This window comes from Columba livia, chromosome 2, assembly GCF_036013475.1.
Source record: "Columba livia isolate bColLiv1 breed racing homer chromosome 2, bColLiv1.pat.W.v2, whole genome shotgun sequence".
NCBI lineage: Eukaryota > Metazoa > Chordata > Aves > Columbiformes > Columbidae > Columba > Columba livia.
In genome coordinates, this window is record NC_088603.1 from 29,353,907 (window position 1) to 29,368,189 (window position 14,283).

The 14,283-nt window shown below is 35.0% G+C and overlaps 1 protein-coding gene across 8 annotated transcripts in view; it reads left to right on the forward strand.

The window, feature by feature from the left end:
• PHF14 (PHD finger protein 14) overlaps positions 1–14,283 on the forward strand; it is a 166,135-nt gene that overhangs the window by 53,686 nt on the left and 98,166 nt on the right. For all 8 annotated transcript variants that reach the window (XM_065051166.1, XM_065051165.1, XM_065051169.1 and 5 more), the window contains exon 14: positions 3,073–3,241. In XM_065051166.1, the coding sequence (XP_064907238.1) occupies positions 3,073–3,241 (169 nt within the window). The remainder of the gene's footprint in view (positions 1–3,072; positions 3,242–14,283) is intronic.

Here is a 14,283-nt window from a genome sequence, read left to right on the forward strand (position 1 = left end):
GGTGATTGTTTCCAAGTCAGAGGAGTGTGTGTCTGTAATAGCTTTTCTGTGGGCCCTAAGGGAGCTAACAACTAAACTATAGTTGAAGCTTGACTGTTTTATAATAGGGTTGATAAGATGTGGTTGCCTGTGATTGTAGAGGCTATTCCAGTAAATCAAGAGGTTGCTTGTAAATTCTTTTTTATAACTTTCCTTTTTTTTGTCGCCTTCAAAGTATTTGTGAAATTTTGTTCTTTGATTCACCCAACCCCCTCGTCATACTGTTATTTTGCAGCTTTGTTTTTCTAGGTCTAGTTTTTTTTTCTAATTTCGATTGCTGTGACACTTGCATCACCTGTTTCAGAGCAAGCTCAATCATAAAAAAGGAAATTCAGAAACTTGCACTCAGTACCTCGTCTGTTTCAGAGATGTTGATTTTCTTCCTCACTAACATCAAAGTTACAATACCTTATTTATTTGTTTTTAAATAGGTCTGTAATGAAACTGAATTACTTTACTGGTCTGCATAGTTATATTTTCTATGCTACTGCCTGAGCTTATGTAGCAGAAAAACTGTCCCTTTTAATAGCACAAAACTAACGAACAGGAATGCTTAAATTATAGGTGCAGAATGGTTCAAGAGACTGGGTTCCCAACCCCAAACATATGCTGTAAAATCATACCACTATTTTTTTGTATTATAAAACTTCAGATTTTTAATGCAGTTCTTTAGTTGTAGAATGCTTATTGTTAAATTTATACGTAGCACATATTTCTACCATATTAATAGGGATTTATTTTTGTGAGAATTACTCGTCACAGTATTTTAGAAACACTTTCATAGCTGTTGCTTACATCTGCATAAGCAGATCATAGTAAGAACTTTCACTTGTGCTTTCCATTACATAAATCAATGACATGACTGATGCTGCAGTATTACGCAAGACTGTGCTCTCTGATGGTTACCAAACAGAAAATCTTCTTAGAGTTTTGAGTTGGACAGCCTGAAGACAATGTATCATATAAAAGGAAAGAACACAAAATAACCTTTAGCTAAGCAGCAAACACAATTCTGAGGGAATGCTGTTATCTGCAAAGCTTCGCTCTCATTACATCATTGGAGAGCCTTTTTCCATAAAATCTTAAAATAATAGTAGTTTGGTCTGTGCATATGTATATGTATTTGTGTCTGTTTATGCACACAAATTTATGTAAATATATACATGTAAAAAGTAGCATTTTGTGAAAGTTCTTATACTTTATTTTTTTCATTGGTTGTATATTTTAACGTCTTGAAGAGGCCTAGAAATGTTAACAGGTACTGTCTGTAGTGAACTGAGGTTCATAAAAAGGAGGAAAAAGAGAGTATTACACACTTGTACAATGGCCAAAGCCTGTTTGCAAAGTATAAAAATGGCATAAACTGACTTCTTGTGGTTTTGCTACTAATAAAGTCTCCTTACTTATATGAGGGATGGGGGGAGACTCTTTCCCACTATCCACCCTGTAGCACTTCTAGCACTGGCATGCAGCCTATTTCCAGTGGTCTCAAGTGCTTCAGAAATAAGAAGTGGTTAATCTTCATAACATTATAATGTAGCTACAATTGTCTTAATTTTACATATGGAAAAGATGAAGGAGGAAGGTGTTGACTTAGCCAAGGTTACACTGATAACAGTTACCCAATCCACAATTAGATTGTCTCTATTTTGACTTGGTAGCCATGGGTCTGTCTAGCAGACCATGATTGCTGTTGTCTTCTGGTATAGCCACAGGAGATGTGAGATTATACTGCTTGTGTTAGTTTGAAAGAATTAGAAAACATGGCAAGTTGATGGAGTTGATATTGTTTTGGCCCTTACTGAAGTTCATAGGAGTAAAGCTGTTCCTGTTGAACGTGTAAACACAAAGAAATCATCTCAGACGCAGCATACATACCTGACTTTGTCTTTTTGTTTAGATATGGGATGAGTATGCCTTCTTGTCACAACTGTGTATTAACATTTAACTTCAAATAATGAAATACATGTTTTTTGTTTGTTCCCTTCCAAAGAAAATTTGCTCCTTCATTTAGGTAATTTTAATGTGTATGTTCCTGATAATGCCAACTAATAGCAGAACATAATTCGGGTATTTTTGGTTTTGTTTTTGTAGTTTGTATTATAAAAAGAACATTTTAATATGACAACAGTGATGAATTGGAGTTTGTTTGAAAGGATTAATAGTTTTTTAAATTGAAAGTGTTAATGTGAAAAGGAATTAAAAAAATGGCTCTGGTCAGTGTGTATAATTTTAATATTTTCTTTAACATATTTTTAGTTAACATCCACGTTGATGACTTTGCAGAAGATAAGTATTTTCTGCAAGTGAGAACACATCTCGATGACTTCTCATCTTGTTAATTCTGTCGTGGAGCTTGTTAATAGCATTACCTTTGCATCTGTTCACTTTTGAAATTCTGATTGTGATTTTGTACTTCTTCCAAAACACAATAGGCTTTTTTTCAACTCAGTGCTCAAAGTTTGTTAGTAAACATTTCCAGCTTCTCTTTTTGTAATTGTCTCCTAACTACTTTTTTTCCGATTTAAAACCCACTACCCACTCCGTTAGAAAATACATATTAAAATTGGTTTTCAGAACAGACGTTTCTTCTAAATCCCTGCCAGTAGTGTCCTCATCAGAATGAATTCAGCAGTGTGTCACTGTAAAGATTAAGGTGCAGCAGCAACAATAATGAATAGATTACAGATCAGTGGGCACCATTAAAAATGGGGATATGGTAGAATAGGGTGCATTGTTCTTGAAGATTAGATCCTACTTTCATAATCTTGGTTTTCAAAGTTTAAATACTGTCAGAAGAAAAGGAAACAAACCAACCCCAAACAGACTAAAAACAACAACCAACCAAACAAAACACAGTCAAAAAACAAGAATAAGAAAGCCTTGCTTGTTTTTTGTGTAGTTGCTTAAAATATCATTCGAGTGTCCCTTCACTTCCTTGACTTTTGATTGTATTTTAAACCGAAACAGTTCAATATGTTTCTTTTTCTGCTTTTGTGACCAATATTAAATAAAAAATCTTCTGCTTTGCAGGCAATGCTCAGAGTGTGACCAGGCAGGTAGCAGTGACATGGAGGCTGATATCGCCATGGAAACCTTACCAGATGGGACCAAAAGATCACGGAGGCAGATTAAGGAACCAGTGAAATTTGTTCCTCAGGATGTGCCACCAGAGCCGAAGAAAATTCCAATCAGAAACACGGTAAATACTGGTTGAGTCATTATGCAGCTCATATTCATAATAATTTTGTTTGAGATTACTTATGTTTTAGACCTTTTGAATTGTTCAATTTCAATTTGATTGTTGTTCTGTTTTTGTTAAAAATTCCCTTCTGTTTAATGCTTTATTATTTTTGTTAAATATGTAGTTTTGCTAAAGTAAAAGGCTGGGAACCACAATACTGAACTGGAGAACTGTATGAGCTTTTCCTTTTACCTGGGTCACAAATTTCTCTGTTAATTGCAGAAAAAGGGAAAATGCAGTTTGCAGTTAAACTCAGCCTTTACAGCTGTTCTTCACCTTAGTAAGGACACTTTGTTTTTATATGCCAAGAGTTAAATGTATGGCATTGCTAATTGCAGCTGTAAAGCAATTAGTAATTTCCTTATATACAGACAACCTACTGACTGACTGCACATTTTATGACTATCACAAGACCCTGTTATATCAGTTTGTTTAGCTTCCTAGTCTTAGAAGTCATTCTGTGTTTCCTCAGACCTTCCTGGTGGGAAGTGTTTAGAGAAGAGAAGCAAATGCTCTTGCTTCCCGTACTGATGAAATGTTTAGCATCTTTCTTTCGTTTGAAAGTAGAACTTTTTTATTAGTCAATGTGCTCTAATCCTTAAAATTTTGCTTTCCTACTTGCTCATAAAACGAAGTTTTTCATGTGTGATGTGTCACATCACCTATAAAGTGTACATATTATTAATCAAAGGGTTTTTTAGGTCCAGTTTAGGCAATGTGTTGTCTTCCCATGACCCTTTGGACATGAGTAGTAATTATATATGAAGCTGGTGGTTCATCTTCCGGTATACTTCTTAGTATTAGGAAATACTTAAAGCCTCTCATGTTAGGGTTAAACACACTTCATCTCTCATGCAGCACAACTTTATTTTCCTCACAGATGTTTCCAGACTTTTAACGCTTGTACTAGCAGATACCATACTTAACTCTTTGGAGTATACACTGATAGGATTAAGCAAGTATTTTCTTGACCTACCCTAAATGTTTACTTTAATTACATTTCCATATATTTGGACTGTCTGGGCCACTGCTTTGATTTATTAATTGCTTCCTTTTCCTGGTCTGTGACTAAGAAGAACTTTAAGAATGACTTAAGCCAAACTGATTAATTTAGCTCAAAGTATTAGGAGTGTGAGTAAGTAAGAATTAAATTTTGTGAATAATTGAGAACTTCTCGGTAGTGGAGAAACTTTTTTCTTTTCTCATTGAGGGGAAGTTCCTTTCTTCCCTGTATTTAAAAACACATAGGATCTTATAGCTGTCTGGGTTGAACCGACTGTTATGCTGTTGTGCACAATAAAAGGAATTATCTGGTGTTCCTGCTAACTGAACTCTTTGCATCTCCTGTCCCCTTTTTCTTCTTTCTCTCTCTTCCCTCTTTTTATAGCTAATGTGGTGGTAATTTGAGGCGGGGGGGGCGGTTCGTGATTATGGGACTAAAGAAAACTAAAATACTTCAGGAAGAACATTAATAGTAGTATTAGACTGTGGAGTGATATAAGGCGTTGTACAGAAATCCATATGAAGACAAGATTGGTCTGTGCTAATAACTGCCAAGCTTTTTCTGTGCTATGTGGAGAGGAGTCTGATTGATTGCTCTGAAGTGTTGCCTTCATGTTGTGAAACTGTGATGGGTGGCACTGGTGATTTGGCACCTCACGTGTTAGAGAGTATATCTACACACATTGCAGTATGTGATATTGAGATTAAATTTACATTGAGTGGACAATTTTGTTGGCATGGTACAGCATTGCATTGTGGAAAATTACTGCTAAGAAAGACTTTGTTCCTCTGACGGAATTTTTGAGCCATCCTTCAGTGCTCTCCAGTTCACTACTTTTCTACAACATACAGATTTGCAAGATAACATCTTTGCTGCCCTGTGGGCAGGGCTTCTCTGTCAAAGCTATGTGCACACTTACAGCTTTCCAGTAGCTGACAGGTTATTGGCTTTTTGTTTGTTTGTTTTTATTTCCTACTGTCTTCTACTTAACTATGGAAGAGAAGGTTCGTTCCCTTGACACCTGTTGGATTTCTTTCTCTGAACTAGGCTGAATTCCTTTGTTTCAACTCTTTCGTGATCGTGGTGCACTTAGGCTGTATATCAAAATGAAAATACTCTTTCTTCTTTAGGAAGAGTATACTTCTAAATTCATTATATCTGGGGCTGTCCGTACACTTGAGGGGAAAAAAAAAAACTGACTTGTGAACAACCACTCTTGTGAAGTTGAGGCTGACTACACCAAGGAGATCAGTGTGCTGCATTTCAACAAGGATGACCAGATACTTGTTCTGTCCTTTAATCCTCTAAAATAGTTTAAAATAAAGAAATAAAAGAAAATAAAGCAAAAAAAAAAAAAAGTTTGAAAATATACTTACTTCACAGGCTTCCCTCCTCAGTGTACTTTCTATCTCTGGACAATCTAGTTTTATTTTGAAAGGAATTGGCAAGCCTACTTAGCTGACCATGTGTAATCAGCCTTGCTTACAGTTATAATCAACAAGTGCAATTATAAGATTGTTGAATTGTGTATCTGTTGCTTTTAAGGGAATTTCCATTTGTTTTGCATCAATTAGCCTGAATTGATTTAATTGAAAGGAGGTTTTTGCCACGTATCTAAGAGAACAGAATGCATCTTACATGTTTGGATTTCATTGTAGTGGTTTATCATGGTTAATTCTTCATTACTTTATTGACAGGAATTGTGGGTAAGCCTTAATATTTGGCTTGATAAAGTTGTGTTAGGTGTTACTCATGACAGTAATAGCTGTTATCTGTAAGACATTTCATAAAAAAGCATATGATTAACTAAACCTATATGCTAACTGTAGGAAAAAAATATTTCCTGTTGAGTTGTACTTTCAGAATTGATATTTTGCCATCAGCTTATCCTTCGGCTCCAATTTGGTAACAGTGATTTCAGATATGATAAAGAATACCCCCTTTCGTGAAAAATTGCTTTTTTCCTTATTCGTAGTATTTTTTTATTTCTAATTTCTGTCTGCTTGGGGTGTACTATGGAAAGTAAAAGACCCTTTTAGAAGTATTAATAATTTTACCATTGTTTGTCATGCAGTCTAATTATAGAAGTATACTTAGGTCATGCAATGGTTTTTATTTCTTTGTGTTATCCTTCAAAGTACCTGAATTCATTGATGTTGTGGATTTACTTTTCCGGGGTAAATTGTTTTTTTAAAGAAAATATTAGTATTTCTGTTTTTCTGCTTTAAATGTAACCTTACAACTTCTTTTGTTTTGCATTACTGCAAGAAATAATTAGAACATTAGCAATTTTAACTATTGCAACCCATACTATTTCTCCTTCTCTTCCTTTATGAACTTAACAGTTCTATTCAGGTTTTTCTCAAGTCTCTGAAGTACTCAGCCTTACATCTGTCAGGATACTCTTAGCAGAGGTTTAGTGTGGTGTGCTCTGCATTATATTGAATGAGGTGCCTTTTCTTCATATCTTCAGTCTGCTTGCGCAAAGGGTTGGCTCATAGCTGATTACTGGCTGGGAAGAGCTGTGAGGAATATTCATTTTCCAACTCATTGAGAGGAAGGCGAAAGTGTTTTATGAAAACGCAGGTTTTCTTCTATGATCTACATTGTTCAAATCTTAATCTAATTTTACATGAGAACAACGATGGCCAGAGACCTCTGTCAGTGCGAGTAGACTTGTGTTCACAGCTTCTGTGTGGTACCGGAGAATCAGTTTCTTCTATAATTTGAAAGTGTGACAACTGAAGCAGGTTATTTAGATTCAGGACAGCGCTCTTCAGGTCTGTACTTGAGTTATGTGTCAGGTCAGTATTTTGCATCCTAATGCTGTATAAGCTTTTTAAAACAACCCTGCGAGTGCTCTCTGGTGTTTACATCTCTTAGCTTTCAAATACTTCAGAACATTATTTCTATCAAGAAGAGCAGCTGTTTCAAAGAAAATGGGAGGACAGAAAGAAGGTCCAGCCATTCAGACTGCATTGTTTTGAAGAGAGTGCCTATCATATTGTACATTGAAATGTAACTAAATTTTACAAGAAGACCATTCTAATTTTAAACTTGCTAGGAAAGATCATATAAGAGAATATACCTAAATGCACAAGGGTAGATTTAAATATATGAGAATTCTACTCTTAGTCAGCATTTATACAAATTATAAATGAATGTAAATAGACAAGACATTAGGCCTTTATACTTTGATCTGTTGTATAAGGCCTGTATTTGTGGACAGAATTTAATTCATTGTTTATGTTTATACATTTCAAGCCATATTTATTGATCTTTTAAACAATTTTCTGAATTTCCATGAATAACTTTTTAACTGGCTTTATTTAAAATCCGTAATCTTTATAAATCAAATTTCATACTTGTATAAGCTTCACAAATCATTATTTCTGCTGCTAGTTAATTTCAGATAAAATAATAGCTAATGATTAGCTAAGAGTTAACAGAAATCAATAGCTAATCTGAGTAAACCAGATGTCTATAGATGGTTTTTCTAATATGTGTTAAAAACCTGATGATGTTTTTTAACCTCAGTTTTTTAGAACTGTACAATTTTTTCATATTGGATAATTTTTATTATGAAGATTAAAAGCGTACATTTGTTTATTTGGAAAAATCTTTAAGGAGATATGGATAATGCTTTACATCAGTAAGTTGAGAGATAAATGCTTTTTGTCTACTCAGCTATATTTGTTCAGCTTTTTATAGCCTTTACGCGATGGTCCATATTAAAAAAAACAGCTTTTAACAAATTGCCAACTTCATTTGCTATGCTCAAATGAAAAACACAAGTTATTGTTTATCTAAGATGTCATTGCTAAGATAATTTTGTTAGTCTGATGTCATATTTTTGCACAGTGTTCTCCTTCTGTCCCTTGAAAAAAAATTCTTAAAGTATATTTCAGTGAATTTCTTTACTTTAAAATTTCATGAAGTATACCTACTGTATGTGCTGTCATCTGGAAGTGTAATGGAGTGTCTGTAAGAAATGTCACATACATGCACGTCTTCTAAAGCAATATTATACAGCTGGGGCTGGCTGTGTGCTCTAAGAGGTGGTAGGGGATGCTTTTTCCTGTAATTCTGGTGTATCCTTTGAAGTTAAGTAGTGTCTGTGGTGTTCAATATTCCATTCTCCAACAAATGCTGTCAGATCCTTGTACTCCTAATGAGTATATAAGAATGTGGTATATATTTTGTGTGGAAATTCAATTTTTGGTTCCTTTATAGTGAAAAGGACATATCTACCCAGCGTTATAAAGGTGAAAAAGACTTTTTATAAAGGCATTTTGGAACCTGGATAGTTTGTTGAGGGATTTAAATAAAACCTTCTGATACCAAACTTATTTCTGTTATCTAAAACCTGAAAATCTGATAGCTTTTTTCTATAATTACATTGTATAAAATGCAAATGAACAGACAGTGGTTTTTCTGTTTAGCAGTAAAAAGCCTATGTTATGGGGAAAGAATTGTTAACCAACATTATGCTGTTCATTTTTCCAAATGTGGAAGAAAACAAATCTGTGCCTGAGGGGCTGTAGTTTAAGTGGGTTAGTTTTAAAAAATAAAGGAAGAATACAAAAGGATACTGACAAAGCACCTACAAACTCTTTTTAGCACAGGGAGTTGTCTTGTATACTGCTTTTGTTTTACAAATAAATACTGTTATTTAGAGTAGGTTATTATTTCTTGCTTTTGTTTCAAATAGGAAAATATAGCAGACAAGTGATTATTCTTTTTGTTATGAAGTATCTTAAAAGATAAGACTGTTATCTTGTATTTGATTGAAGCATTTCCACTGAAGTGGTTTCCAAACAGCTGTTGTGTAACTTAATTATGTGATGTCATAGATAAAAGTTTTGTTTAAAAGATGGCTACAAGAGGAAACCAGAACATCAGTTCCAATTTGAGTGTATGTATTAGTGCTTCATAAAATGAGCAGATAATTTTAAAACACATATCTATAATTATAAATCATCATTTTAATTATTATTGTCAGTGATTGGTCAATTCATTTAAACACGACTTCTAAATAAATACCTGGAAGACCTTTTAAAGCAACTATTTAATAGTAGTGTTCTTGACACGTCCGACTTATAATAAGTTGTTGTCAATTGAACATTAAAACTCTACAAAAAAATAATCGGGAGTTACTCGACTTTCTGAAACTTTGGAAAACATAATAGATCAATCATATTTCCAAATACATGGATACATGATAGTATCTTTCTTTTCCCTAGAAAGGAGGGAAGTAAGATAAATTGATGCAGCTCTTCCGCAAAGCTTGAAACAAATGCGCTATATCAAGAGTTTTGCATTTTGTTTTTTTTTTGTTCAAGGTTTGAGGATTATTTTGTGTTTTTTAAGAAAATGGGGGGGAAAAAGCCAAACAAACACGGAGATGAAAGATCACTTCTTGATATAGCAAAGGCATAAAGAGATGGGCATATTCCAGTGGTGTAAATACCGATATCTTTGTAAGTAAAGGTAACTAGCATATCTATCACTTCTGCAAGTAATTGCATTGAAGTTCAGTTTTCCAGAAGACAATCACTTGTGCTAGGAACAACTGCAAACTGACTTTTTCTGGCCTTTTTCCCTCTCTCCTGCTTCTGTTTCAGTTCTCTAAATGTATGTGCTTTGGAGAAAAAGTGTGAAAACTAATAGAATGCAGTCCTGCTAGTTCTCAAATTATTTTACATGTTCTAAGTCGCAGAAACAGTAGTTTCAAGTTAATTAACAGATTCAGTGATATCATAACTTGACGGCAAGAACGTTGCAAAATTTTTGCTCTTCTAGAAAATAGAACTTCTCAAGAAAATGGAAACTAAAAAAAAAGGTAAAATTATTAGTCTATGTAATTAAGCTTCATGGTTGACTTGTTTCTCTTTATAATCATATTTTGATTTACTACTGCTTCTTTTTGCCTGGCAGTTCCCTTTTTATTACTGCCAGCTTTCCAGAAAATTAAATAATTATCTCAGAGATATATTTTGAACAGTGGTGATATGTACCATTTAAGGTATTCGCTTTGATCTGTATTGAGCGAGTGTGCCATCTGGTGTCTATAGAACTGTCCTTACCTTAATTTAACATAATTTTGTGCGTCTGTGGTGCCATTAATAGAATATTTTTTTGCCTTTCAACAAGCAACGGAAGTCAAAGCCATTTTTCTGCAACTGGCTTGCCTGTAACTTTTTGATGGGTAAAGAATGTTTATAACATTGAACTCTTAATAAAGATTGGATGGCATCATGGACTGAAAATTGCTCTCTTAGCAAAATGATAATGGTTTGTATTTGACATGAGAGAGATCACATTGTCTGTACAGTTTCAACCTGTGTGGCTTTTTTTTCCTCAGGCTTTTGAAAATCTATGGTTTGCATTTATGCATACTCTTGCTAGTTAGCGCAGTGTTTTCATTAGGTTACTTTTTTGGTAGTAGTGGAAATTTTCCTATTCTGTTTTCTGAGAATGTTCTGCTGATGTTTCCTATCAGCATCATCTTCTGTTTTGTAGTAATTTAATTGTTCCTTGCTATGACCTCTTAGTTTGGAATTCCGTAGCATTCTAGTATTTACTGTTTTGGTGTGGTGTTTTGTTGTTGTTTTATCTTTAGATTCTCATTAACAAGCATATGCTGAAGGCTGCGTGAGTGAGTGGGTTAGGGTTAGAAAGTTTAGATATGTGTGGTATGTATCAATGAATCATAGTTTGCTAAAAGGTAAAATTGTGGAAGTTTATCCTGAATTTTAGTGTGTCAACTCTAAGGCGATGTAAGATAAAAATGAAAATTCCTTAAGAATTTAAACAGGAAACAGAATTAAAACATGGTTGCAATCTTATAGTGGCCTTCTTAGCTGTATTTCATGTATCTGCCTGTCTTTCCAGAGCATTCAGTGTAGATGCAGGTCTGTCAGGGAAACAAAACCAAAATATGTGCTATTTCAGAGAAGAAATGAGAGATTTACAGATCTACAAAAATCAAAGCATCTCAAGTTCTTCACATTTGTTCTTCTGATAATCACAATACAAACCATGTATTCTCAAATGAAAATGCATACCTTCCTAATGACATAATGTGCCCCCAAACTCCAGGAGCACTTGGAGTACTGACTGAATTTCCTGTGCTCACCTTTACAAAGAGGAGTAATACTTACTTCTCAGTGCCAGCAATTCTAGCGGTATCAGAAGCTCAGTGCTGAAAAGAGGAGCCCTGTTTATATGGCAGTATTGTTTCTGTGACATGGAAGAGGTATAGAAGCACCAGCATAAGGATTATGTATCCTGTTAGGAGAAGCGGGACAAATTAACGTAGTGAAACCTCTGAATTTACACAGAATGGCATAAGCAGGTGTGCTGGGCCTCTTCTGCCTTTGTGTGCATTGGCAAACACATTCTAACCAGTTAAAATATTAAGCAAAGGAGAAATTGGGAGAAGTGCTTTCTACTGTGATGTTTGAAATAGTTGACAGAATTCATATGGCTTTTTCAAGTGACTGGGACTCTCTTAACTTCTGTTAAATAGCATTGTGCTTTGACACCTCTTGGGTTTAAATTCATTTTCTCAAATAACTTTTTGAAATTGCCATGCAGAAATCACCATAGATTTTCTGAGAAACAGTGACTTAGCAGGTCAAGTCCAAAACCACACCGGTTCACCTTATGTGGAGTGGAATTGAAACATTGCCACTGATGACATATGCTTTCAGTATTTCATATTCTTTTCCGTTTCTTTGTGATAATGATAACTCCTGTATATCATCTTGTGTAAAAGCAACAAAATAGGCAACAGTATAAATTTTTATCTTCCAGGAGCACTTCAGTAAATATTTAATATTTAACAGGATAATATTCTTAAGATTCTTGGGAATTGCCTCTCCCCTTTTGGTCTGTTGATGGGTTCTGGATCGTGTTGCTTTTCCTTTTCTTCCAGCTGACAAAACAAAACTTCTCCAAGAGAATGTTCAGCCTTCTGTTGCTGTCTTTGGATGAAGTGGTTTAAAGCACATGTCTTCCAGAGGCATAGCAGTGTGGCTTGGTGGCAGCCGTGGTGGTTTGGGGTTACTTGAGCACGCATGGTGCTGCTTTCACACTTGGAAACTCACATATCAACTTCTTGCATCTGTGAGTGATGGTGAACAGATTGTTTCCTTTGCGGCTTTGCTGCTTTGTTTCCTTTGCCGTTTTGCAAACAGTCTGTTGCCTTTCAGGGAGTGTCGGATTCATCCTAGGCTTTATTTGTCTCTTGGACTTCTTTCATTTGTTTCATGTATGGAATTTATTTTTCTGAAAATATTCAAAATTTTACAGTAAATGCATTATCCTTTTTCATTTTACATGTGTTTCTTATTGCTGTCGAGTTGTTACTGGAACATATAAACAACTTGAATATGAAATGTGAGCATTCACTTTTAGCTTTTCCAAGTCCAAAATGGAGACTCCCACTTCAGACTTGCTTCATTTTCTTTTGGCTTGACAGCTTGATCACATTGTTGGTCACATTTTCCCTCAACATTTTTAATTCCATTTCAGACATTTATTTTTAACTGTAGAATGCCACACATCACAGATGAATACTTTTGTGACACAAAACAAGATGACTGAAAGAGACACATTTTTTTATTTATCTCTTCCTTGGCTATAGAAGTGTATGCATGTATGCCGTAGTTCTATTTTTTTTTTTTTTTTGAGGCATTCTCTCATGCATTCTTAACTGTGTTATATTACTTTCATTGTATGTTATAAAATACCATATGTTTTAAGTATATTTTAATCACTGTCAGTTTCATAGAATCACAGAATGTCCTGAGTTGGAAGGGACCCGTACAGATTGAGTCCAACTCCTGTCCCTGCATATGACAACCCCACAGTTCACACCGTGTGTCTGAGGTCATTGTCCAGTCTCTTTTTGAACACTGTCAGGCTTGGGGCCGTGACACCTTCCTGGGGAGCCTGTTCCAGAGCTCCACCACCCTCTGGATGAAGAACCTTTTCCTAATGTCCAACCTAAACCATCAGCTCCTACCCTTCCTACATAATTACAAACTAGGTTAGATAGGGGCAAACAAATGTTGAGGTTTTTTCTACTTCACTATCTTTTCAGGTTTGATAGCTGTTTGCATGTTGTGTCCATCACTGTTTCTCGGTAGAGTCTTGTAATGTTTTGTGTGAGTTTTAAAAATGTCGGAGAGACAAGAGGCAGGGCGTTTTTTTCCATGTTTTGAATGTGAAGTCACAAGTTAATGAAATAACTCAGAAGAATGTCGCATGGTTCTCCACTTTCCACAGATGATAAGGTAGTTAAGGTTATATAGGATCAGTACTTAATTAGTCCTTAGGTGTATAATTTATTTGCCAACAGAAAAGATGCCTTTGTAGTAACCAGAATGTAGGTTCCTGCATGGTGATTCCCTTGAAGCTGTGGGGTGTAAATCTCAGTGGCTGGAATCCTCCTGTTAGTAGCAGGGAAGTATCTGAGTGCGTAGCACAATTTTTTCTTATTTGAGTGCACATTCTGGAGTTGTGTGCATGTAGAACTTACGATGCCACACAACCAAAGACTTGCCAATCAGCTGTCATTAAATATCAACATTTGAAATATTTTTTTACAAAAACCTTCTACGCTTAGAAAATTATATAGAATTATATAGTTACCTATTTTGAACCATGTTGCTTTGTTAAGTACTATTTTTTTTTTTATTCCTGTCCTAATGTGTCATCTTGCGGCAGTTGCCATTTATGGATTGCATCTGTCTAATCCACATCTGACTGTGTTTTGTTCTGGGCGGAGTTGTCTGTTCAAATGGTAGATATTTTAGAGGATATCTACTTTTTGTGGTAAAACAAAAAACCACTGGGATAGTGGCATTAATGGGGGTTTTGCTTGGGTGCTGGTAACATGATATTCTGCTTCCTTGATTTACTGCACTGTGGAAGTGCAGGGGCAGATTTCACAAAACATAAAGAAGTCCTAAACTGAAGGTATCTCTAT